The sequence below is a fragment of the Molothrus aeneus genome, chromosome 2 (genome assembly GCF_037042795.1).
Source record: "Molothrus aeneus isolate 106 chromosome 2, BPBGC_Maene_1.0, whole genome shotgun sequence".
NCBI classification, from domain to species: Eukaryota; Metazoa; Chordata; class Aves; order Passeriformes; family Icteridae; genus Molothrus; species Molothrus aeneus.
The window spans coordinates 9,098,679-9,125,451 of NC_089647.1; the positions used below are offsets into that span (position 1 = coordinate 9,098,679).

The 26,773-nt window shown below is 39.2% G+C and overlaps 1 protein-coding gene across 2 annotated transcripts in view; it reads left to right on the forward strand.

Annotated features, from left to right (window-relative positions):
* The window catches only part of ROBO1 (roundabout guidance receptor 1), a 687,040-nt gene extending 661,335 nt beyond the window's left edge, over nt 1-25,705 (forward strand). For both annotated transcript variants that reach the window (XM_066571924.1, XM_066571925.1), the window contains 9 exons: nt 482-817; nt 3,332-3,439; nt 6,063-6,207; nt 6,502-6,753; nt 10,497-10,906; nt 13,280-13,432; nt 21,661-21,969; nt 23,195-23,397; nt 24,004-25,705. In XM_066571924.1, coding sequence (XP_066428021.1) covers nt 482-817; nt 3,332-3,439; nt 6,063-6,207; nt 6,502-6,753; nt 10,497-10,906; nt 13,280-13,432; nt 21,661-21,969; nt 23,195-23,397; nt 24,004-24,018 — 1,931 coding nt within the window. In that variant the 3' untranslated portion in view covers nt 24,019-25,705. The remainder of the gene's footprint in view (nt 1-481; nt 818-3,331; nt 3,440-6,062; nt 6,208-6,501; nt 6,754-10,496; nt 10,907-13,279; nt 13,433-21,660; nt 21,970-23,194; nt 23,398-24,003) is intronic.
* Nucleotides 25,706-26,773: the final 1,068 nt, after the last annotated feature.

Below are 26,773 nucleotides of genomic sequence, written 5' to 3' on the forward strand. Positions count from 1 at the left end.
TGTCTATTTCTTACAACAAATACAAGAGTGTCTAGATACTGTTGAGGTGACATGAGTTGAAGGTCTTATTTAGTTACTCCTGCTGTTAAGTTTTGGTTGAATTTCCCTTGCAATGCAAGTGATTTTAATCACAATTACTAATTGAATATATATACTGCTATGAGAATAATGTCTAAAACCATGAATGTTCATATGGCCACGATGGAAAAGCCCAGCAAGGTAAGTCATTGTAGATACAATTCAGCAGGTCTGAATTTACAGTGAATCAGAACAGTGAACCCTGCTTTCAGAGCAGTAGTGTATAAGGTAAATCTTATTCTGTAAATTACATAGTTAATGGCAGTATCTCTGCCTCAGTGTGTCTGCTACATGGGTTCAAGCCATGTAGTTGTGCAGTGAGGAAATGTTAGAGGGGGTTTCGTGGAAAGTCTGGTGTGGGCGAACAGAATGACCTTTTCTCTTTTCTCTCCTCTGTGGTTAGCCGATTGTATAGCAAATTACAACAATCAGCTGGACAACAAGCAGACAAACCTGATGTTGCCTGAGCCAACTGTGTATGGGGACGTGGACCTCAGCAACAAAATCAATGAGATGAAAACCTTCAATAGTCCCAATCTAAAGGATGGAAGATTTGTCAGCCAGCCTGGGCAGCCCACTCCTTATGCCACCACTCAGCTCATCCAGTCCAGTATCAGCAATAATGTTAACAGTGGCAGCGGGGACACCAATGAGAAACACTGGAAACCCTCTGTTCAGCAAAAGCAAGAGGCTCCACCCATACAGTACAACATTATGGAGCAAAACAAATTAAACAAAGGTGAAGAGCTTTTAGCTTGTTTCTCCTCTTTAGGCGTCAGAGGAGTTTTGACCTTCTGGTTCTGGGAGTCTAAAGCTTTCAGGTTCAGCAATTACAGGCTTCTGCAGTGCTTTTAGGCTTCTGCCTCTTTAGATGCAGAAATACACCATTTGCAGTGTCAGAAAGTTAATTAGCACCACGATAACCTTTCTGATATTGAATTTATTGTGAAAAATAACAAGCTGTGTCTTTAGAAAAGAGTTAAATAAAATACATTTCCTGTGCATATGAGATTAATTTAAATTTAATAGTAGTTAAGGGATTGGTTAGGACAGAGGCCAGATATTTTATTCATAAGCCAGATGCATGGTAGTCACATTATATTCTACCTTAAATTTTAAATAGGTCAACCTACTCTTCCCAGTTGTGGATGGAGACTCATTAAATCTACATGCTCATGTAAACGAATGAAATTTTGCATATCAAACTCTGTAAAATTGTATTGTGTTGTACACTGGGGGCACAAATGGAGTGATCCAATTCATTTTAGACTTGTTCCTAGCAAGCCTTCAGTTCTCATATTGAGAGGCAATGCTACCGCACACAGTTTTGGAAACTAAATTCCTGTGTTACCCTGACTGAAGTCTGTGGATCCAGAAGCTAAAAATAAATTGATTTCAGTGCTAACGGGAAATATCAGAATGTGCTTTTGAGGCCTTGAAGGCATATCTCTTTAATATACTGTGTGGGAGCTGGAAGAAATAGGTATGTGATTTCTTCTTTCTACTCCTCCAGGCTACCATGCAACCTCTCTTAATAACCTGATTTGCAAAACAGTATCCCTAGGAGTTGGACCCATTCTAACTTGGAACTTTTTGCAAGGTTGTAACTCAAGTGATTGCATAGTGATAAGTGATCCAGTAAAAAAGAGACATTTCATTACAGGAATGTTGATTTCTCTACTGGACCCATCTACTCACAGAGGAGTTCAAAGGGCAATATAAAATGTCACACCTTCCCTTGGCATAAACATGCCAAAAGAAAATTCAAGGGTTTTGGCTCCTTACTAGAGGGTGAAAGCTGTATTTTTTGTAATTGTTCTCTTTCATGAACTGTGTATTACGTGCCTCTTTGGGAATTAAAACATGTTTGGTTTTTATGTGCTGGAAGATACTGCATCTTTCAAATTGTGTATATTACAGCTGCATATTCTCTAGCATACTGCAGTGTGGAAAGGCCCCCTTAAAGCATTGTCTGCTGGCAGTCATATATACATATTTCAGAGTGCTGATTTACTGTTTATCCTCTGTGTAAACATATGCGGTATGTAGGGCTTCAGCGTGGTCTGTGGAATGCAACTAGGCTGAGAAACTATTACAGAATACACTCTGGTGTGAAATTTATCATTTTGCTCTTTTTCCTATGCTTACATTACCACAAACATTTCTGCAGCAGATGGGAACTGAATTCTTAGTTTTGTTTATTTTTGTTTTGATTTGCTATTTTATGAGTTGATATTCTGATCTTGGTTTCCTCATTTCCCAAGTCAAAGCCATCTTGCTGCTGATTATACCTATAGCTTTTGTGATGGGAAGTAACTGTTTTGATGAGTTACATGCTGTGCTTCATTGTCACTACTTTATGTCCAGTGGTTCTGTTTATGACGCAGTTTTATTTGCTGTATGAAGAGTAACCTACCTCCTTTCTGTTCTCTGTAAATTGTAATTGCTTTTTAGCACAAGGGTATTGTTCTTCCAGATGAATATTTTACTTCTGATGAAGTTTTACAGATCTGGTTGCCAGATCTAGATTTAAAAGTAATAAGTGTATACCAAGTGCTTTGGAACTGGAGAGCAAAGTTATGGTAACAGCCATTAGCAAAAATGTCCCTGCCTGTAGAACCTGCATGATCCAGTGTAAATAAAAATATTCTTGGGGCCAGCAGACCTGAAACAAAGACTCCTTCTGTTGTAAGCCAAATTCAGTTGGAGCTGCATTGTTGCTTCAGCAGATCATTCAGCCCTTGTCATACAGAGCTGACTCTTATGTGGGTGTGTCACCTCTGAAATACCAAAAGTAGTTACTGCAGTCCATTGGTTGTTCTGCATGCATAAATTAGGCAGAGACTGTCAGTCAAGGTGACAGTATTTGTGTGCAAGATGCTCATGCAGGTGATAGATAGATAGATAGATAGATAGATAGATAGATAGATAGATAGATAGATAGATAGATAAACAAATAGATAGATTCATTGAGACTTGATGGTTGCAGAGGCTTTGTGGAAACCTTGTGCACAGAATTCCATTTTACTCCATTTTAGCTGTGCAGTTACTAAATTCCCATGATTTCCTCTAAGCCTACAATAAGAGGCAAGATAAAAATAAAACACGATTGCAGGATGATTTTTTTCCTTCACAAAATGAATTTGTTTCTAGTTCACCACTTAAAGGAGATCTTACTTTGTGTTATAAAGCAAGTATATAAAAGTAGATGTGTTCCTGAAGGGCAGCATTAACCATACCATTAAACTTGCAGATTACCGAGTAAATGACAACATTGCTCCAACTATTCCCTACAACCAGTCTTATGACCAGAATACAGGTGGATCCTACAACAGCTCAGACAGAGGCAGCAGTACATCTGGTGAGTACCTGCAGTGTTTTCCAAGAAGCCTTAGGCTCTGTGGTGTCTGGATGCTGTAACCGTGGATAGCAATATTTACTGGGCTTAGAGGAGTGATGGGGAGGAATCCACGGACAGTAGATGTTGAACAGCACAAAAACTGTCCCAAAAGGTGCCTGTATTTCTGTTACATCCTCAGGATTGCTTAGTGTCATCCAAATGTCAGTTAAGTAACTGATTTTCTGAAATTGTGAAAGTCACGAACTCAAATAGTGGTTGGATTTCCTAATGCTGATGGTTACTGGGTAATGTTGTGTTTTCCAGATGGGCAAGTTATAGCAATTTCTTTCCAACTGTCACCCCAAAAAAAAAAAAAGGATTTTCATTTATGTGTTACCTTCCTTGTACTTGTACTTTAGTGACTTTGTTCCTCCTCTCTGGGGTCTACTTACGCAATTCATGAGCCAACTCAAGATACACAGTAGTTGAGTGATACCCAACAGAACTCTGCTTTAAGTTTTTCATTTTGTAAATTAAACCCATGTATTTAATTGAGTAAAAAAGCATTCGGGCGTACGTAAAATTCTTATAGTTTTCAGTCACTATATGTCAAAATTATTTATGTACATCATTTAGATATAGATGGTAGATCCCATTGGCATCTCCTGTACAAACAATCTAAAAATCCTTTGTAAAAATCTTGAAACAAAACAGCTTTTTGTGCACTCTGTACTTTGGCACCACAGAATATGTTTTAATTCAAAAGTTATGTTTTATCATTGTAGTATAACCTTTTCACTTCCAGGTTTGATTTCTGGTAGAGGTTTAGCTCTATATGAGCTAAACCAGGGACAAAACATAGGCTTGGTTTGGGGCTTTACTGTAAGTGTGGTAGTTAGGCTGTGTTTATTTACATCAAACCAGTTTCAGGGTGAGTTATAGCCACAGTCACAAGTGCCTTGAACTTTACATCTACTAATCAAGATGCAGACTTTTCCCATTCTGTTCTGCTGTTTTCTTTGATAGTACAGTTGCCTTACCCAACCTGTGCTTTGTCCTGACTGATTCTGACTAAGGCATAGCAGACATAAATATGTTGATGAGCCCTGCTGTGCCTCTGGATGATATGAATTCTCAGTGGCTTCTCCCAGCTGCTCAGCTGTGTTGTTCTGGGAGACAGCCTTTTGCCCATTCCCAGATCTAAAAGATCAGGATGTGGTGCTGAGCCTGTTCTCAATGTTAAGACCTGAAATTTAGCATGAAACATCTCAGGGGTATGAACCATGCAAATTAAAAATGAGAGGGTGTTGTTTTCCATGCTGATACCTATTAGGGTTATTCATAACTCTTAACAATTCATAGTTGTATGCCAAGGAATCCAGCAGGAATGAAGCAAGGTGACCAAAGTAATAAATTAATTGTGTTGAACCATGCATATATCATGGTGCTTAGGATACAGAATGCAGGTTGCCTTGGGATAGTTAGTGTCTTCCTTGACATACTAAGATAGCACAAAAACAATTTAACATAGCTAAAACATGTGTATCTGGCAGCTCATGTGGGATGATAATTACCAGAACTACTGTCAGTAAGAGTGGAAAATCTGAGACAGCAGAAATGAAAAAAAAAAACCTTCCTAAATCTCTCTGCAGTATATTTAATCATGTATATAATGCTTTACTGTGATAATATAAAATCATGCCTCAGTTTAAGAGAGAAATGTGAATGATTCTAAAACATACTCAAAATCACAGTGACTTTATCTACATAAAATGAGTTTATCTATAAGAAAGATGTAACAATAGCAAAAAAGGATTAAAATGTATAGATAACAAGGAACAATGGTTGAGCCAGTTCTCATCTTAGCCATGTCCAAACTTAAAATTTGCTACCACCTGAATAATTGGTCTTATTCACAGTTGTTTGAACTGTTAAAGCTGCATTGCTTTATTATGAGCTGTAATTTTCCAGTAATAGCAGTTGAAAACATTTGTGAAATACTTCATCGATCTTTTTTTTTTTTTTCTGTTATTTTAGTTCTTCCAGCAATTATTTTCAACTGCACCTGCCATTTAGACTAAAAGTAGTAATTTCATTGTGCCTAAAATGTTTCAGTGGACAAGTACAAATTGCCTATATTCAGTGACTTAATGCAACAGTAGAACTTTAATAGATCATATCTGTATCATATTGTATTTTAGGTTCTAGCAATTAAATAGGATAAAGGCACTTCAGAAAATATATCTACAGCTCATTTGTTTTTGATGATAATCTTTAATGTAATTAACAGAAGTAGGAAGCTCACTCTTAATGACATTGCTTGTAAAATTCATTTATGGTCTTATCGCATTTTAACTGTTTATTTAAAAAATTAAAGTTTTGTATCCCATGTGTCTGTTTCACGCTATGTAAAGTTCCTGCTTAAATTCAAGCACTTAAAATGTAGATCAGTTCTACAAAGAGGCTACAAGCACAAACCAGTGTAAAAAGGAGGAATGCCAATTTGCTCAAAACTGAGCAAAACAATAAATTCTCAAAGAATGCAAGAGCATCTGGGAAGGGACTGAAGTTGTTTTTGTTTTCATAACTAGTGGTGAGGAGAGACTTCAAAGCATTACAAATATGTGCTGCTTTTTATTCCCAGGGAGTCAAGGGCACAAGAAGGGTGCTCGGACCCCAAAGGCTCCCAAGCAAGCTGGCATGAACTGGGCAGATCTTCTCCCACCCCCTCCAGCACACCCACCTCCCCACAGCAACAGCGAAGATTACAGTCTTTCGGTGGATGAAGGGTAAGACTGTGCACCTCCCACTTTAACCACTAGTTAATTGAAGTGTGATTTGCCCTACAAGCTGGCAGTGAGACCTTCCTCCAGCACTTCTCTGGTGCTGCTCGTGGAGCTGTAGCGTGGCAATTTGGAGAGCACCACTGACAGTGGTGTGCATCCACTCAGCACATCCTTACCGAGCTGTTCTCAGGGGCACAGAGAGCAGTGCTTTGTTTCTGGGCTGTTAATACATGTATCAGATATGCTAATTACACAGTACAAATTTAAGTCCTTATTTTCTTAAAAAATTAATTTTAGCTATGACCAAGAAATTCCTTGTCCTGTGCCACCTGCAAGGATGTATCTGCAGCAGGATGAGCTAGAGGAAGAGGAAGAAGATGAGCGAGGTCCTACTCCACCTGTCCGAGGAGCAGCTTCCTCTCCAGCCGCTGTCTCCTATAGCCATCAGTCAACTGCCACCCTCACCCCCTCTCCCCAGGAAGAACTCCAGCCCATGTTACAGGACTGTCAGGAGGATCTGGGACACACACAACACCAACCTGACCGGAGGTGTGTGAATGCAAATGTAGCGAGAGAGATGTGACAAGAGTCATCCGAGCCCCACTGAAAATTCCTGGTGAATTTAGTGAGGCCAACAATTTCCCCGTTATTCTGTTGCTATTTAACTGCTAATCCAGGATGCTAGAACTATTTTAACCTAAGAAATAAGTAATTAAGTTGCTTTGTTATTCTACCATGGGAAGAAATGCAGAATATCACTTTAGGGTACGTACGATACTGACATAAGTTAAATTCACAGTCATCAGGTTATTAAAGTGGTATCGTTAGCACAGCTTACCATATAATTACAGTTCCATTGTTTCCAATAGATTTACTGCATTATTACCATAAAATAGCATGCATTATTTCACAGTAACTGTGCAATTAACTTGTCACCAATATGTATGAATATATATAAATATATAATTTATATAACCTATAGATTTTTCTCCTCTCCTAAATCCTAATACGGGAAATTACTGCTTGCAAAATTTTCTTAACATTTCCATCTAACCTTATTTAAAGGAATGACCAACATTAATAAAGACAGATATTTGCTACAGGGAAATTTTGTTTCTTCTCCGAGTTGCTTTTACAACTGTTTTGCATATAAACTCTCACAGCTTCTCTCCCATAAAACAGTGAATTCTGAATGAGCCCTTTTATGTATGATGCTTACATCTCTTGGCTTTTGTTTAGAAGGCACAGCTTTTCCATCCCAAGTGATGGGCTTTTATTATCTTTTTCCTCCAGTGGTTTGCACATATTGTTTATTGCCACAAATATATAAACTTACCAGCAGCATTCTATGTGGAATTTCTATTTTTAGCAAAATGTAAGCCTCTTAAAATGAAATTTATATGATTTTTTTTAATTAGACTGTAGAGCTTTGATTTTTCAACATAAGTTACTGAATATTTATAGATGTATTTTCCAGAATCTTTTTTAAAAGTTAGGTCATCTTTATGGTTCCCGTTTTGTATGTAGGCAGTAGTTATACATATTTTTTTAAATGGGCCTATATCTGCTTTTACTTTAGCTCCCCGTACTTGACCTGCCTTGGTTTGTTTCCTTTACTCTTTATGGTAACACTTGTACTGTGTATCTTTTCCTCCTTTCCTCTTCTTTCCTTTCCTCTTCCTTATCTTCCTGAGTCTTTAAAATCACTCTTTTCATTATTGGATGGCAAATTTTCTGGGTTATTTGAGAGGTAAAGCTAAAGTGGACATAAATGAAAAGGGGAAAAGCTAAGTGACCAATAGTCATGAGCGATGTTCCAGAATCTCTGTGATTTTCTGGAGATTGGGAGATGTGTCCTGACATACAGAATGGAGTAGGCACAGAAGCAGATGTACACAAACATGCATAACCAGCCAGCAGCTGTCTAGAAAGTAGAAAGTTTCTCAATGCAAAGACTCCTGGTGGGTCACCATCAATGCCATCAAAACTTAGTGGCAGAGGGAGCTGGAAGGATGCTCCAATTTAAGCTTCCAGGCCATACCACTTACTCTTTGTGTGGACTGAAAAAATAAAATTTGTATTTATTTTGTCCTTCCTACAATGCCTAAATCTAGCTTTGCTGAAAATCTTAGAATTTGTTAGGGACTAATTTTGTCTTTTCCATCTTATTTTTCCAAACGTTGTTTCTTTTCTTTTTGCTGCGTCCATCTCATCAGTTTTAAAGTAGCCATGTAATTCTATTTATTTGGTTTTTGAGGCTTGGCTGGTTACCTGTTCCATCTGCTGGTGTTGATACACCCCAGGGCTGCTGTTGAGGAATTGGGTGTCCTGTGCTCAGCAGCTGTAACCCGTTCTGGATGGGTGGGGTCCTGTTTGAATGTGGTGTGGCAATACTTTCAAACTAGGAACACATTCCAAGTGGTGCCCTTCCACATTGATTTTGGGTGTTTTGGAAACAGTGTATAGTGAAATGTTAAATGGTGTGTAGTGAAAATAATGCCTGAAATACTGTTTGTCATAATTTTATTAGCTTTAGTCATAGTTCTGCTGGGTGTTACTTCGTTTGCTGGTCAGAACCAGGCATCTAGAATAGGATTCTGGTGGTGAGGGTGTACTGTAATATTTCTCTGTCTGGTGAGCTTGCTGGACGTATAGCAAACTGAAATACAAACCTGTGGTCTGGAAGAGTCAAAAAGCAAAGAAAAAAACTAAAGATTTAGTGGGATAGGAGGTGGTGTCATGTTGAACCCAGAGCTGAGATAGGAGACAATGTCACTGTGAAAGCGAGAACCTGCATCAGATAAAGGGGAAAGAAGAATTGTTAATTCTGTATGCCCGTGAACCAGCTGCTCTCAATTAGCCTATCCCTAAAGGTTGGCAGCTAAACTACATTTTCAAGAACTCTAACATATTTTATAACCAATTGCCTGTCTTCTTATACCAAAACCTAGAGAATAGACAAATATATCACAAAGACATTTGTCACAAGAGCTTTAAATTCAGGCTGTAAGACTTCATTGGGCAAGGTCTCTAGTCAAAGCAGGTACAGATTACAGCAACAGCTTCTGAGATTTGGGGGTGCTGTTGTAAAATTATTATTGGATATTTATCCCTATTTTTCGTTCTGTTCAGTACTTAATGCAGCAAGTGAGAAATAGTAATGATGTAGTCCAGGGAGGATCCAGTTGTCTCTTCCCATAGAGTCATAGGTCTTTCCATGCTAACATTTCTTTCCAAAATTAACATACATTCCCATTTATTAAAATAAAAAATTTAAAAAAAACCCCAAAAATTGCATGTTGTCCATACAAAAGAGTTAATTTAACCATGAGAGTCACCATTTCTCAATGAGATAATAAGAGGGCAAAGTTGACAAAGGAAAATTACTTTAAAATTTTTTTCAAAGCAGACTGCAGTAGAAATTCCTGATGAGCACAGCCAGCAGAGAATGGGAGAGACATTACTGCAAAAAGTGTGTTTTCCTGCAGACAAATGGCACTTAAAGAGCATGTCTGTGGCCCCATGAAGAACTGTTAACAGTGTTGCTACCTGGAACTTCTGAGTGAAGTATTAACTAATCTTGAACATTGATCTGATATCTTATACTTTGCCTCCTTAAGCTGAAGATACCATTACTGACAAATTAAGATCAAAATTAGTTAACCCATACATCTGTATTCATGTTGGTACCCCTAAGGCCTAGAACTAACAGTATGGTAGAAAATACTTTTATTTCATCACCTAGATCAATGTAAAAATAACGAAGTTGCAGTCTCTCTTTTCATATCTTTCTGAATCACCAGGGTGGGTGGAGGGAAGATAATGTTAATGGAGCAATGTATTTGGATAGATGCATCTGTTGGCATTAGTAGTTTCAAGCTATATGTTTGCAGTTATTTCTTTTGCTTATACTCTCAAGGGTGCACAAATAATTTTTTTGATAGCCACATGATCTGTAACCAATTTTTTGGTTACCATTTTCTTTGCTTAGCTCTACATGTGTTATTTAGGGAAAACGAACAGCTTTATCATTAAAGTCAGTGATAAAGGAACCGTGTTAAAAAAATCAGGTTTCTTTGTGATAGATTTCAAGCTACATAGCTGTCAGTTCTGATTTACAGCGAAAGTATAAACTAAAAAAACAAACCTGAGCATTTCACATATAAATTAGGTGGATTTAAAAAGGCCCGCCAAGCCTGCTGGGAAATAAAAAAACTATTTTCATCAATCTGCTGTTTCCTCTGACTTCATTACGCGGTTTCAATTGTTCTCACCCTTGTGTTTTTATGCAGACGTCAACCTGTGAGTCCTCCACCCCCTCCAAGGCCTATCTCCCCACCACACACCTACGGATACATCTCAGGGCCCTTGGTCTCTGACATGGATACCGACGCCCCAGAAGAGGAGGAGGACGAGGCGGATATCGAGGTTGCCAAGATGCAGAACAGGAGGCTCCTTTTGCGTGGCCTGGAGCAGACCCCTGCCTCCAGCGTTGGGGATCTGGAGAGCTCCGTGACAGGCTCCATGATCAATGGCTGGGGCTCGGCCTCTGAGGAGGACAACATCTCCAGCGGGCGCTCCAGCGTCAGCTCCTCCGACGGATCCTTCTTCACCGACGCCGACTTTGCACAGGCCGTGGCAGCAGCTGCCGAGTACGCCGGGCTCAAAGTGGCCAGGAGGCAAATGCACGAGGCAGCAGGAGGTGAGTGCTCCTCTGCTCCACGGCAGTGTTGGGGTCTCTGCTTGTCAGAGTGACCCAAGAAAAGTTAGAAAGTCTCTTTTCCCAGCCCGGTGCTCGAAGAAGGAGTCAGAGCTCTTCATTTCTCAGTCTCAAGGTTGTTTATTGTATCTTATCTATGAAATTCTTTCTCCTGTCCAGCTGAGGTCCACTCAGCAAGACAGTCAGAGGCACTCTCTCTGCCCTCAGCGTGGTTTTATGTCTTTATACTAAAAACTACGTGTACAATGTTTGCAATTACTTTCCAATACCTATCACCTATGTTAGACAGTGAGCTTCTACTCTAAACCAGTCTAAAAGTGCCAACATCACAGCAGAACATGGAGGCCAAGAAGAAGAAGAAGAAAGGCAGGACACGCCCAGATTCCTCCAACTTGCCTTCTGAACCCCCATTCTAAAAACCCCAAAAATTTACTTTTTCACCTCATGATAAATCCACTATCATTCTATTTAATTTGTTGTGGCTTGCAGATCTTCATCTAAGGTTGGTAATTTTCTCCATGGGTGATAATCAAAACCACAGGCATTTTGGGCTCTGAGCCAGGGTCTCTGAGACCCCTGGCAGAGGTCTTGGCTGCTCAGGACAGCCAGAGGGATGTCCTGGGTCCTGCCATGGGAGAACCAAAAAAGTGGCCACTGTGCAATGAACCTGTCCACAGGCGCCTTCTGAACTCCCGTTCTTGGGATGTTTAGAAGTCAGGGAGAGGCAGGACAGGAGTTTTGGTGAAACAGTTCAAATAAGTTGCTGCTCTACAGTGTTTCTCATAAGTAGCTCCTAGTTCTTTGGTCTCACTGATCACAGACAAACACCAGCCCTGCTGATGGGTTTGTACTCAGAACTGAATGGGGGTGGGGGGGTAAAGGATTATAGAAGTCTATCTTTTCCCAGTATAAGGCTCCCAGTGTTTCCAGTTACTCTGAAGAGTGTTTCAGCCACAAGAGAAGAAGATTTAATCCCTCTCTCTTGAAATGTCCAAACAAATAGTAAACCTTTAGATTCATATTTTCCCTGGATTTTGATTTGATTTTTTTTTGAGGAATTCTGTTCAGGCTTTTACTGTTTTATTATTGGGATGAGCTGGCTTTGTGTTGGTTTCGTGTTTTGATAGCTGTTATGAATTGCATTTTAAATTATAGATTATGCATATGCAGCAGGGCCTTATGCACATGGTAGTGTTTTCACTTTTCCTTTCTCCTGAAACACCACTGAACATATAAAACATGATATTTGAAATATTGCATTTTTTACAACATACTGGATGCTAGTAGCACTGGATATATACAGGTATACTGGATATATACAGTAACCTTACTAGGCAAAGTGGGTATTGTTATACTTCATCTAAAAAATAAGAATACAGCAGGCTGGCAGGAAGGTTTCAGGCAGTTCCATGAATGTTTTGACAATCAATCCTATTAAACTGCCAGACCTGCAGAAGAGGTACTCTGTCACAACTGTGTCCACCCTGACTCCACAGATTTTCAACCTTCCTCCCACTTCAGATATCCTCTCCCAGTTAACAGCCCTTTGTTTCATTTCAACACAGCTGTTCATCATGAAGAGTGAGAGGGGAGGTAATTTAGTAATTCTGGATGAAATCCTGACCGATTGAAGTAGGTGGCAAAACTCCCATTCGTACCCACAGGGCCAGGATTTTATCCCTTTTGTACAAATAAATTCCTATAAATATGTGTAGAGACTTATATGTTTAGAAAAGGTCTTTTTACATACGTTTGCTAATATTTTTGCAACAGTTAAGTTCATGTTATGCAATGATTTATATATATTGGTATTGTGTGTGCCTGACTGCATGTCCTTAAAATGTGACACTTCTTATCTGCAAATAATCCGTGATAAGATGCCAGCCATCCAGCCTCAATGCATTCCTGAAAATTCACTCAAAGTGGCAGAGGGGACTTCTGTACCCAAGACCTGCTGGTCACTTGCTCTGCTTATGGCAGGGATGACCTCATGTGGCCCAAGCTAGGGGAGGAGGAACCTGAAAGGGAAATGTTTTGCTCTTTCCAGAAACTGGCTGGGTGGGAATCCTGCTTCTGCTTGCCTGCTGATGGATTTTGTGCTCCTGGGGCAGGAGCTACCAGCTACCAAGCAGCTGGATAATTTCTGTGCAACCAAGCCAGCCTGCCTAATGATAGGATAGCAAATGCCCCGATTTAGTTGCAGCTCATTCTAAAACTGGATGAGCTTTACTACTGTTCCAACAGTGTATTTTTAGGTTTTGTACAGCAAGAGCATTCTGATGTGAAAAGAAGTATGAAAGATCTCTTTATTTTAGGTAAGAAGAATAATTGCTATTGTTCTATAACCATTTGCAGGCCGTAGACATTTTCATGCATCGCACTGTCCCAGACCCACCAGCCCTGTATCTACCGACAGCAACATGAGTGCTGTTGTAATACAGAAGGTCCGACCTGCCAAAAAGCAAAAACACCAGCCAGGACATCTGCGCAGAGAAGTCTACACAGATGGTGAGTCCACTGAAACGGGTGAAAGCCTCAGTGAACCTTCCTAAATGTGCATTCAGTGTGTGCGCGTGAAATTTTTTCCGCAGAGATAACGCCGCGTTTCAGAATTCAGTGATTTGTGTTTCCTGTTGCTAAACAAGCTGAACAGTTTAATCATTTTAAATGCCAGAGTTCCTTAATACTGTACATTGATGCTGCCACTCCAGAGCCTTGCACCTGTTTTCTATAGTGTCCTAATCGGCTAATTACCATCATTAGTTAAGAGCCCAGATAGCTTAAATAGTACAGTCATTGAGAATAATGCTTGGTTAGGATTAAAATCTTTGTTCATGTGACTGACTATTAAAACCTTCAGAATTTGTCCTTTCCTGGAAAAAAGCAATTCACCGTTCGAATGGTGGGCAGCACAAATGCAGTGAATTGTAATCCTGGCCACAGCATTGTTGCAAGCGGTTACTTTGTGAGTGAAAGCAAAATCTAATCATCTTCTCTCATGCCTTCACACACAATATCAACTCTTGCTGAAAAGGTAGTGCTTGTATTCTCTTGGGGGTGTAGGATGATAATGCAAACATTGTGATGTTGTCTAGAGAGAGCCTTTAATGAAAATGCCTCAGGTGGTGCAGCTTTTATTAAAGCACTGCCTTCCAGTTGTATGAAACAATCCGTGGGCTTTGTTGGAAATTCATGTAAGATAAATTCCCCAAGACTTAACCCATCTTGTCAAGTTTGCGGAATTTGCTAACAGGAGGGAGATGTGGGGGAAGGGGAGGGGAGGGAAGGGAAAAAGAGAGAAGGGCAGAGCTCCCCACCTCCTGCTTCTCTCCAACAACAATCTGATTAGGACTTTCATTACCAGCCTGAATTTTTTCAAAGAGGGGCATCATTTGCCATTATCATATGAAAGGCTAATATTATAGATCCTTATCCAGGGTTACAAGAAGGGAGTTTTGAACCACTTCTCCCTGTGATTCCTGCCACTTGACGAAAAAATTTAATACAAAGCTCAAAGCACGATGAGCAGAAGTAATTTAGCAATGAGTGGTTGTCCGTGCTATTATCTGTACTTTATTGGGAGTATTTTCTCTCAGTAGCATCTATCTGATATTAGGCTGCATTAAATGCTGGCATGACACAGTGCACCTGGGCCTCTTGGCTTGTGCCCAGGCCCCTTCTGTCAGCCAAACTGAGCTGTTGGAATATTATCTGATTTCAAGAGGTTATTACAGTGCTTTTGTGCATGTTTGCTTCTGTGAAAGGACAACACAAGGTGTAAATCCCAAAACTGTACCAGAAACGTTACGTTTATGAGACTCTTGTAATGGCGTTTCACTGGATTTTTATTGACATTTTATCAGCTTTTATTCTCTAGAAGAGAATGCTCGTAACTGAATAATTGGCAGAGCATCAAGCCTCAATACAAACGCAATAGCTAGGACATCAGAAATAAATAAATAAAGGTGTTTTATGTGGCCATTTGCTTCTAACATGAGGATAAATAAGAGGTGGTCCTGTATTTGATGACAGGTTTTTTGTGAAAGTAGTTATACAGAGTTAAATCATAGAGCCATTGTCATTAAATTTTACAATATAGATTTGACAACCATGATCAATATTTGTTTTGTCTTATGTAGCACCTGCTTATTTCAGCATATTTTCTAATTAGGTAAGAATTTCCACTAACCTTTTTATAGTGCAATACAGTGTGGTCATTCAGGGAATAGCAAATTATGGCTTTAATTCCGGCAGAGCTAATAAAATCCAGTTCAAAGGTCGAAGGACTTGTTTGGTTTTGATATTTTTTTTAATTGTTATTTTTTCCCCTCAGTCTATTTGCATAAGTATATTTGGAACCTTACAGTAGATTCTAACCAGTCACTTTAATAGCCTCATCTAGTATATTGTGACTCTTTAGAATTAGCTATAAAGTAACATATAGTAATTGTTTTCCTTAGGTGGAAAAAAGTGGTATGGATGAATGAATGAAACATTTAAGCACAATTGACCTCTCTGAGATATACTTAGGTTTTTATACTGGCTTGATGACTATTCTTTATCTTTTTTTATAAAGGAGTGCCTGATACAGAGTTGCTTTTTTTCCTCATAATGAGTAAACATATATATGTTTGTAGTAGTGGAGGAATAAAAGGCAGAAACATTCAGTAAATACTAAAAAGAGAAAAATACATTCCTTCAGGACTTTCTCAGCCTCTGAAATGGAATTTTAAAGAATTGCATATAAAGAATTTTCTACTGTTCCCAAATTACCTGAATAAGTACTTGCTAGTACTTCTATGAAATAAAAGTGTAATGAAGAATTTAAATGATTAGTTGACAGGAAAAATATATAAGTAAATTAAAGACTTTCATGAATAGTAGAAAATGCCAGGAGTATTATCAGCAGCAATAGATATAAATCTTTCAAAATTCTCTTTTTTTACTTTCATCACACAGACAAATCTGTGAAAGAGATTGGTCTTTCTGAAGGTGTGTTTGTTATTAATGTAGCAATAAAAGGCCTACTACTACCTATTTTTAAATGAGTTCTCTCTAATCTACTCTGCACAGTCCAAGTAGTAACAATTTTGTGTTTTCCATGAGCATTAGTTCAAGTCAGTTGCCACTTTATGTGGGATGGGATTTCAGCTCACTTGTTTTGTTCCTTGACCGTCATCCAGGCAGTGAAAGGTTCTTCATATTTGTTGCTAAAAATCTTTGCACAGTAGGTGGTAAGGATTAAAATGTATGAATTTTTAATTGCTCTTCATCTAGCCTTTTAGGAGGGTTTACTAAGAATGCATTACAAGAACCAACTAGCAGATGTACCCTCCTTCTCAACCTTGACTGACCTACTTACATATTTAATTTAGAAAAACAAACTTTAAAAGGATATGTTTGTCTTTTCTAAAAATATATATGGGAGACTCTCCTCTCAACTGTCTTGAAGTGATTTATCAGTTGTTACAAACCCTAGAATTGTAAGCATTTAGATAAAAAGAATAAAAGTACTTTGCCATTGTTCTGATTCAGTAGGTCTTTCAGTAGAAATTATGCCTTTCACAGTTCACATGAGATTTTAAATCCTGATTCTTCTTTAAATCTCTGAGTGAGGAAAAATTACTAAACAGTTTTGCAACTAACTGGCTGAGACTGTAACTGAGTTATTTAGCTGTGTTACCAATGACATGATGTCAGGGCAGCTGAATTTCTCACAAAAGGCAGTTGAACACCTGCCAAATATTCCTTGAATTTTCACTTGGAAATGTTAAGCCTTTATGCATGCCAACATCATTTGTACTTTTTGTCTCCCTCTGCTTGTGCAGTACAAAACAATCTACTCTGTATGAAGCAAATTTTAGCAAGGTACAAAAAACGTAGGACTGCATTTGTTACTATGCTAAAAATCAGCTTGTTATTGAATTGTAATAATTTTCAGATGCTTGTCCTCTTCTCAGTCCTTACTTCTGAGTCCATTATATTTTTAAATACAGAATTTTTTACTTGAGGAAGGTTTTGGGAGTGAAAACTGTTTTGATAATTATGCAAATGTACATAAAAGGAAAAAAAAGGCAACAGCTTTTGTACATCATACTGGGCTTTGCTGTATTAATTTGTCCATTCAGTTATTGTGTACAGTGTGAGCCATGTTTCTTGAGAGACAAAGCATGAAAACAACTTCACTACATGAATAATAGCTCAGATTATGATGTGTCTGGAAATCTTAAATGCTGGCTAAGGCTTTTTCAAGTCAGGAACAATCTTGAGTTTTGCCTACCAGCATGAACATAAAATACACTGAAAATTCACTTCATATCTTACAGAATGGTTTAGGTTGGAAGGAACCTCAAAGGTTATCTGGTTCTAACCCCCTGCCATGGCCAGGGACACCTTAGAACAGGTTTCTCAGAGCCCCATCTAGTCTTGCCTTGAACACTTCCAGGGGTTGTCTTTAGTATTGCATCAAATCTGTAACTGTTATTATCTTCAGGGTATGACTGAAAAAATCTGCAGCTTGATAGAGTTTAAAAGAGAGAGTTGCCTAATGAAGCCTAATTGCTTCATTGGTCACTACTTACAATTCATCTTGTTGTGCTTATTTGTGGTTTCTCCACTTTAGTGTTAAACTAATTTAGCAGATTATTTTTCCTCAACTCTGTTTAGCTTATGCCATGGTTCCTATGTGTGTTCTCATTTAGAAAATTATCCTCTGCCCTTTCAAAAGACACCTATGGAAGGTTTCTCCTGTAGGCTGAGCTATGAAATGGCATCCATTAATTGTTTGAGTTACATGGGAAGCAGGATAACAGTAATACATAGACATGAATGAAACATGTGAGCACAGCTGACCTTTAACAAATACTTCTGAGTTCTTTCCATTGGTTTGATGTTGCTTTGTGATTTATTTTTATTCCTTACAATGGAAGCTTCTGTTTTGCTTTTAATAAGAAGTGTGCCAGTTTGTACTCGAGGAGGCAGATTGAATCTGGATTTTCTCTGTGATCTGAGCTGTTAAAATAAATACCACAGGGGTGTAATAGTGTTGACCTCTGAAAGGGATTTTTTTTCCCTCTGTTAAGGATTCTCAGTCAGAAGCACTGTGTTATAATGAAGATTTTTATAGTTTCCCTGCAGGTTGCAAAAATGTTCTTGAAAACAAATATCACTATTCTTTAGTTATTATTGTACCTACCATAGAGCTGCTGCCAGTTTATGAAATATTTTATATCAGTGCATCTTTCTTTTCCATAGTAAAGATTCAACACCACTTTGTTCCTTGTCCTGTGTAGCTGTAGAGGATTCTTGAATAAAGTAGTTTGTTCCAAGCTGTATTTAACAGGCTACGGGAATGTTCCTTCCCTTCATATTTGTTCAGCCATGGCATATCTGCTGGACACGGGCTCCAAGGGAGGCTGAAAAAGCTGATGTTGGATATCTACACTCCCTTTACATCAGCAGGTTCAAGAGAAGGGCTGTTCAGTGCTTTATTGAAGAAAAAGTGAGTGGAGCATGTGACACATTGTCCTGGTTTCAGCTGGGGTAGAGTCAAATTCTTGTCAGCAGCTGTTACAGGGCTTTGTTTTGGATCAGAATAAGAATGGTGTTGATGTTGTTTTTTTTTTTTTTACTAAGGTGTGTTTATCTTAAGTCAAAGACTTTTTTTTTTCTCGTTTTATGCTCTGCCAAGTGAGGAGGTGCAAAGAAGAACCTGGGAGGGAGCGTAGCTGGGACAGGTGACCCAAACTGACCCAAGGGATGTTCCACACCATGGAATGTTGTGTCCAGTATATAAACTGGGGATTTACCCAGAGGGGTTCAGGGAGGGGGATCTGGCATTGATTGGTCAGTGACCAGTGGGTGGTGAGCAATTGCATTCTGCATCACTTTTTTTCCCCCTTCATTGTTATCATTATTGTTATTGTTAACCATTATTGTATTATTTTCCTTTTCAATTATTAAACTGCTCCTAGCTCAACATACAACTTTTACTTTGATTGTCCTTCCCATTCCACTGGCGTGAGAGAGGTGAAAGGTTGTGCAAGTGGCTGAGAGGAATTTCCTCTCCAGCTGGGCTTAAAACCATGACAGTCCTTTTTGGTGCCCAGCACGCACCCCAAAGGGTTGAGATAAGGACAAATCTGACCAGAGGGATTTAAAAGAAAAGCACTGGTTCCAAAAGTCTACACTTCTGAGTTTAAGTATCTTCATCTACTTCTGAGTCAGTGTGTCCTCTTCTGAGGGAAGACAATACTGTGAGAAGAAAGCATTCCTCAGGAAGGAAAGAATTGTTGGAATCTCCACAGACTAATTCGGAGTTTGTTTTATTTTTTAATCCAAGTTCTGTAATTGCTAACAGTGTTTTGTGAGGGGCGGGGTCCATCTTCAGTCTTGCTTTGTAAGAATAGTTCTTGTGCTCAATAAGCTTTAGTCTGGATTGACATGGACATATGCACCAAGCTTTCAAGGAACACATTACACACAACTCTGAGGTCTTAGGCCAACTTCACATGAATTTTCACATGATTGCTGATTGGTAAGAGGTTATATACTTCTTGAGAACAACACTTTCTGCAGCAGGTGTTGACTCTTAAGATCACATGGTTGTGAATCATTGTGATCCAGAAATTCAAATTTGCATCTACAGGGCTAGGCAGCCCAGTGAAAGTAGTTTGGTTTTCCTTTTGGTGGCAGGACCTCACCTGCCACCAAATTTAGACATTTTCAGAAGAGGTAGTCTGAGTGCTACTCTGATGGCTGGAATTACAGACTTTGACTGCTGAGGCTGTGTACTGAACAGAAGTTACCTCTCTAAACCATGTTTAACAGTTACAGATAACAAAGGAATGCAGCATAAATGATTTTGTGCTTTCTTGCCAAGTATGTTGTAAGGCTTGGTGCTGTGACCACTTCCCTGTGAGCCTGTTTCAGTGACCAGCCACTCTCTGGGTGAAGAACCTTTTCCTGTTATCCAATCTAAACCTCCCCTTCATTTTGATTCAGCCACTTAGTTTATCCAAGCTTACATTATTCCTTTTTAGGGTTTGCAAATGATAGTCCTTTTTCTTAAAAGATACCTGCAAATATTGAGTGTTGGGTAGATACTCAAAATTAAGTCTCAATAGTCAGTTGTTTACCTTTAGTTGCTCTCCATAACTACTTATATTCAACAAACAAACTACCATGATGGGATTTTTTGTTTGTTTGCTTTGTTTGTTTGTTGTGGGTTTTTATCCACCAAGACAGTACAGTTATTGCAGCAGGATATAATTTTCCTGAAGTATGTCCAACCTTATGAACCATACTTTTTGACATCTTTCTTCCTCATCATTCCAGTCCAGCCACTTGATAAAATTTCCAGTCTTGTTTAAGACAGGTAAAGGATAATTCCAAGATATGTCATCAGGTGTGTGTGTTGGATGGTTCCCAGTAAGCTTACACAGAGCACTGAATTCTGCATTGCTTCATCTTTCCACAGGGCTGGATCAAGTCACTCATGCTTTGTGTCACTGGAAAACCTCTCAAAAATGTTGGGCATTTGCCATATCTGAACTTACATCTATATATTAGATATGTACTTTTTCTTACTCAGGAGCAGTACCTTTATTTTTGACCCAATTTAGGTAAATTTAAGTTGAAACATTCTATTGAATAGACTCAAAATTAGCTGTGTATATATAGTGGTGTTTGTAAAAGACAGCTGCTCGCTGATTTTTGTGGAAGTAGAAAGCACACTATTAAAAAATGCTTACATTTAAATTTTTAATAGTGATGGGTTTTTTTCTAGCAGTTCCACTTGCGAATATTAACCTCATCTCACGTTTTTTTAACCTGTTGTTCTCTTAAATCCATGTGAATTGAAAGCCTATAGCTTTATTGTGAACTGCTTTTGTATCGCCACTCCCTTACTTGACTCCTATATTTTTTCTTCACGTTAATATTCTACAGAGCACTGTTGTACCCTGATGAACATTTTACATTTTCTAGTTTTATGTCCTAATGCAAGAATAGAAAAATATAATGAAGTAAATAATGTGTATTCTTAATAAATAGCATTTTTAAAATGTTCAGAATTTTAGAACCTCTTAAGCTGTGCTAGTTTAAAGAGACAAATCCAGAAATCTTAGGCTTATTTTCATTGACTGTGCTTTTTCTTCTTTTTTTTTTTTTGGTATGTCATGACATAGCCACAGACATCAAGGATATGTGTGTTATTTTAACCTACTATTTTAAAGGAAGAGTGTAATAATGCATATAGTTTATCTTTATATGTGTCAGCAATGCATCTGATACACATTCTTACATCCCACCTTGTGTGCTTTAATGCTCACTACACTGAAGACTTTGAGTAATTGCAGCACGAGCTGCTGTATTATTGAATGGACTTAGCAAACAATTACAAATGTCAGGAAGGAGATGTTATTATCCTTAATTCTTCGTTGCTATCCATAACTGATATCCAAGTGCCCAAAGTTTATTGCAGTTTTTGGTCATGTTTTTTAAGAAAATATTGTGACTTGAAAAGGCAGGGAGAGGTCGTCCTTTGTGTTTTTAAAGCTCAAGCTTTTGGAAAAATACCCATCAGCAGTTTCAACAGTAACATAACACTTTTTGGGGTGGAGAGAGGAGGGCAGAAAGCAAACAAGAGCATCTGTTTCTTCAGTTCAAAGTCAAATATTATTTCTTCATTTCACTAGTGCTCGATGTCACCATAATTACTCTTTTTCGCCCCCCAGACCTGCCCCCTCCTCCCGTGCCCCCTCCGGCCATCAAGTCCCCGACGGCGCAGTCCAAGGCGCAGCTGGAGGTGCGGCCGGTGCTGCTGCCCAAGCTGGCCTCCGCGGACGGCAGGACGGACAGATCGGCGGACAGGAAGGGAGCCAGCTACAAGGGCAGGGACGGGGCGGAGGGCAGGCAGCACCCCGACCTGCGGACGGGCTCGGCGGAGCGCCGGGAGCCCCTGGAGCCGCCGGGAGACGGCAAACCGCGAGCCAGCAAAGCACCAAAACGGGACGGCGCACCAGCAAAAAGTCATCTTCTCCAAGGTGGTTCTGCCAGCCCGGGGCGGGCTGCAGTGCTGGGTGCTGGTCACTGGGCACTCTGCAGGCTGGTGGTGGGGAATTAGAGCTGCTGAGTTGCCCCTGTTTATCACAACTGTGGTGTTAATATGGGTCACGCTGAAGGAGCTTGTTAGGGCAAGACGAGCTTACTACAAGCTTACAAAGCATTCCTTTTTTATTTTGCTGCCTTTAGACCCATTATGTGTTAAAGCTAATGTTGAGAAAACCAAAAAGGGTTGTAAGGATCAGTATCCCTGCTCCTACCATACACTTTAGTCTACTTATATTTAATGTATTGAATTATAGTCTGTTTTATAAAGAGACTGAGTGAGGCCAGACAGTAGATCTGTAACTCAGAAACTTAACTTTCCAACCAAAGGATCAACACTTGGCCCATTTTGCCAATTTGTAGAGGACAAAAGGGCCAGAATGATACCTGGTCCTGTTTCAAGAGGAAGTAAGGAAGGCCTAGTAGTTGTGGGTTAATTATAAATACCAACCCATACAGCTTTATATGAGCCAGACCTGATCCAAGAGATCTCTTATATGTGAAAAGTGGTAAGTTTACTAATTAGTGGAACATGCCAAGAGTTCACCAAGAGCACAGATTGATACAAATGTCTGGTCCTTTCTACCTACATGTATTTAGGGATAACATCAAGAGTGTTTGGGTATTAAGTTGGTTAAGTGGGGGTGTAAATAAAAGTTTGATTACAGTGGATTGCTGTAGAGAAAACTTATTAGAATGCTACTATAGAGGATGGTGGTGAAATATTAAAGCATGGCCACTGATTGTGTCTCAAATTCAGCCTGAGAAATGCAGGGTCCAGTATTTAGATGAAGTGAGTTCCCTGTATCATACTTGTATTCTCATTTCCTCCTACTCTGTCATATCAAATATATACAGGGACTGGTTTTGGTTTTTTTCATTTCCCTGTAGAACATGGACCAGGGATCCTAAATTGAAATGAAATGGACACTAAGCATGAATTAGTTTTTCTGTAGTGAACGTTACCATGTAAAGACTATAAATTTCCTTGAGAAAGCTTCTATAGTGCTGCTATGGAAGCAGCATATTTCATCTTCTTGTCAGGCACCACTTTAAACCTCCTGAGAATCATAAAAAGTAAATCAACTGCATGCAGAAATTTTAGGTTCACAGTGTCTCCGGGCTAGTAAACATAACAATGTTATGCATTTCATTATACAGAGGACATCCTGCCATATTCTAGACCAACGTTTCCAACATCAAATAATCCTAGAGATCCCAGCTCCTCCAGCTCCATGTCGTCAAGAGGGTCAGGAGGCAGACAGAGGGCAGATCAAGCAAATCTAGCCCGAAGGAATGTTGCAGAAATGCAAGTACTGGGAGCCTATGAACAAGGAGAAGAGGAAGAAGAAGAAGAGATGGAGGTAACTGCATTTGTAATACTGAAGATCACTACAATAAAGCTGGTTTGTTTTTTTTTAGACAGATGCCAGGAAAAAACAGTTTTGAACCAGAAATATTTCTGTTCAGGAAAATTAGTGCATTTATCTATCCATTAATGTTATGCCAAATCCAAGTAAACAAACTAGGAATGTGTCAAAACATAAAAAACAAATCACATATAGTATAATGTAATTTTCACCACAGTAAAAGTTATGGAACAGGACTTGCAGAAATACAATAGTTTGAAGAGCACTTTACACTACCCAGATTCTTTCAAAACTGAAAATAAAGAATTAGAGCATCTGAGAACACCATGGCATTGCCTTTCACATCTTTTGACAGTTTATCATTCTGTATTTCATTAGATAGTAAGATACAAACGTTTTTCTTTACTTTTTCCACCTAATGCTATTGATCCAATTTTATATACTGATTGTAGAAAGGGTGGCCAACTCACAGTTGCACTGCTGTGCATAATTTAAAGTAGTAATTATCATTTAAAGATAGAAATTCTCTAAGTATGTAAAACAAATTTTAAATGATAACGGGTAATGTGTGGTAATTAATATCCTCTTTTTTTAATACAGGAAACAGAAAGCTGAAGACAACGACATGTACTGTAACAGGCTTTTAAAATCTAATCAGAAAAAAAATAAATCACTTAAGATGCCTCAAGTCTGATGATGTTTGACGCCAGAAATAATGTTCAGTGCAATCAGAGTGTACAATTTTTCCTTTTTCCTCATGCCATCAGAATGCTTGTTTTTATTTTACTTTTTCTTTGTAAACCCTCCTCACTAGGAACGGCCCTCACCTATTCCGTAATGCCGAGCGCGTCACCTTCGCTGCCCCAGGAGGCAGGGAAGCTGCTCTTCGAGGTGCTTGGGCCAGCTGCTGCTCCAGGATTAGACCAGAAGGGAATTCCAGGGCCTGGGATTGCCAGGTTTCTCCCCAGCCAGGCGGTGCTCAGCGCACTGCCAGCTCTGCAGTGAGCCAGGCGGGGACACCGCGAGGGACGCGCGCGGCCGTGACCAAAGAGCTCCCCGGGGTGAACAGTGCACAACATCCTCTGGTTCTCGGGGTTGCTCTGTGGTCTGCAGCCACTGCAAATGCAATCTTGCAGTTTCAACACAGACTGTGTGTCTTGTGGCCTGCCAGTCTCTTGCTAACCTTTTGCAGATGATACAGTTTGACAAATGAAAGTAAAATTAATTTGGGACGAGATGGCTCTTATTGTAAATATGTACTCATTTTAAACCCCTGTGGTACTTTGATTTGTCTTTCCATTTTCATCATTAAATACATTCTTATTAAAAATGTCCTTTGGGATAGGCAGGAGGTGAGCCAATGTGATTGCTATTTGCCTAATCATAGCATGAGCAAGTTTATATAAAACTTTTTTCCAATTTTCAGCTTCAACACTGCTTATGAAAAAAAACAATGGACATTTTTAATAACAATTAGGTAATATCATCAACTGCTACTGGCCCAAATCTCAGACCTCTACTTGTGTCAATTCACCTTAAAGAAGAAGTGCCACTTAAAGAAGTTTTGTTTGATCTTGGCAATGATTTTTTTGTAATGCACTGCTTATCTTTTTTTTTTTTTTGGTTTTAAAAGCACAATCACTAAACTTTGTTTGTAAACCATTGTAACTATTAACCTTTTTTTTTTGTCTTATTGAAAATGTTAAGCATTTGTTTGGGATATTTTTCATCTTTTTGTTAATGCTCTATGTTTGTATTTGGAATATTTGAATGATGACAGATGGTAAAGTAACAAATGTTAATGTGGGCCATAATCAAAACACTTCTCACTTTTCCTGGACTTACAGAAAATTACCAATTTTTCTGTGGCCTCTTTCAACATTGGATTATCATTAAAGCTGAAATAGAGGCATTAGTTGCATTGAATTTGCCAAATGATGTCCTCTGTCTGTAGATTTTCTGATCTTTTTTGTAATTATAAAATTTCTTTGTCATTGGTGCTAATGGAAAAATGTGTGTTTGTTTATTGACAGCTATCAGGACTAGCCCCAATGGAAAAAAAAAGAAAAAAAAAGTGTTTTGGTGTTTACCGAGGACTGAAATTTTTCATTTAGCTAATTTTTAAAGAAAGGTTCCATAGAAAGGGTGTGCAGTACTAAAGGAAAATCCATGTGATTAATGTTTTCATTATGTTCATGTAAGAAACCTCATATTTTAGCCATAATTTTGCATACTGAGGATCCAATAATCAGAAAAGTAATTTTTGTCACATTATTTATTAAAAATGTTCTCAAATACATTATCTTTCCTGCGTAGTTTCTTGTGTTCCCTGAAGCATAATTTTAGGGGCAACTCTAGTCCTATTTCTAATCCTATTGGCAAGAGCCAGGATCTGTTCCACTGAAATCATACAGCTACAGTAGCATAAGCAAATTGGGAGAGCTGAATGCAGCCTAGAATTTTACATAATTACAGTTGATTGCCTTAAAGATCTGATTTCTGGGTTCTTCATGGACTGTGACAATGAAAACTTCTCTCAGCCTGCCAATTTCCAGAGGGAGCTGATGAAGAAAATCTGTACCAACAAAAGCATTCACCTCGGGGGTGAGGCATATTGGCTACCAAGGAGGTAAGATCCAAGTAAGAGAAGAGAATGAGTGTTTAGGATGTTTGTTGGGACCTGCACAAATTCAAGTTTCCTTTTCATGCCTGCTGTCCTGTGCTGTGGCCATTCTGTGGTTGGCAGAGCCCTGCTGTGGGTCATGGTGGAGTAGGTGATGGCCCCTTTTCCACTCTTGTATTTTCATAAGCCTGTAATCATACTGATCACCCTTTCCTTATCCTCTGCCCTTCCTCCCAGTTAAAAATTGCTGATTTTGGCTGACATGTTTCTCTGCTGCCTAGCCACAGAACACTGCTAGAACTTTAACAGGTACAACTCTCAGGTACAGGTTTTTTTCATAACTGCAGCTTTGAAGTGACTATGAAAATCAGGAGTAAGTTAAATGTGTAGCCTTTCTGTGTTGATTTTTTTGGGATATCTTCAGTCCTCGTGCTTCAGACCAGCGTGTGTTAGAGCCAGCATTATCCAGGCAGGAGCCCACAGACAGCCACAGGCTATATCCATCTGGCTGCACTTTTCCTTTGGAGGAGGCAGGAGAGGTTTTACAGGCACAGCTGAAAGGCTTTCCTGGCACCAGAAACAGCCTTTTGGTTTGGGGTGAAGCCATTCCCTCAGCAGGCTGTGGGGAACAAGGTGGGGAGCCCAAAGAAGCGTCCCTGAGCGTGTCAGCCCCTTGGCACAAAAGCTTAACCTGCTGCCAGAGGTGTTGTGTAGCATCTCAAAACTGGGATCTAGCTGCAGCTGTGG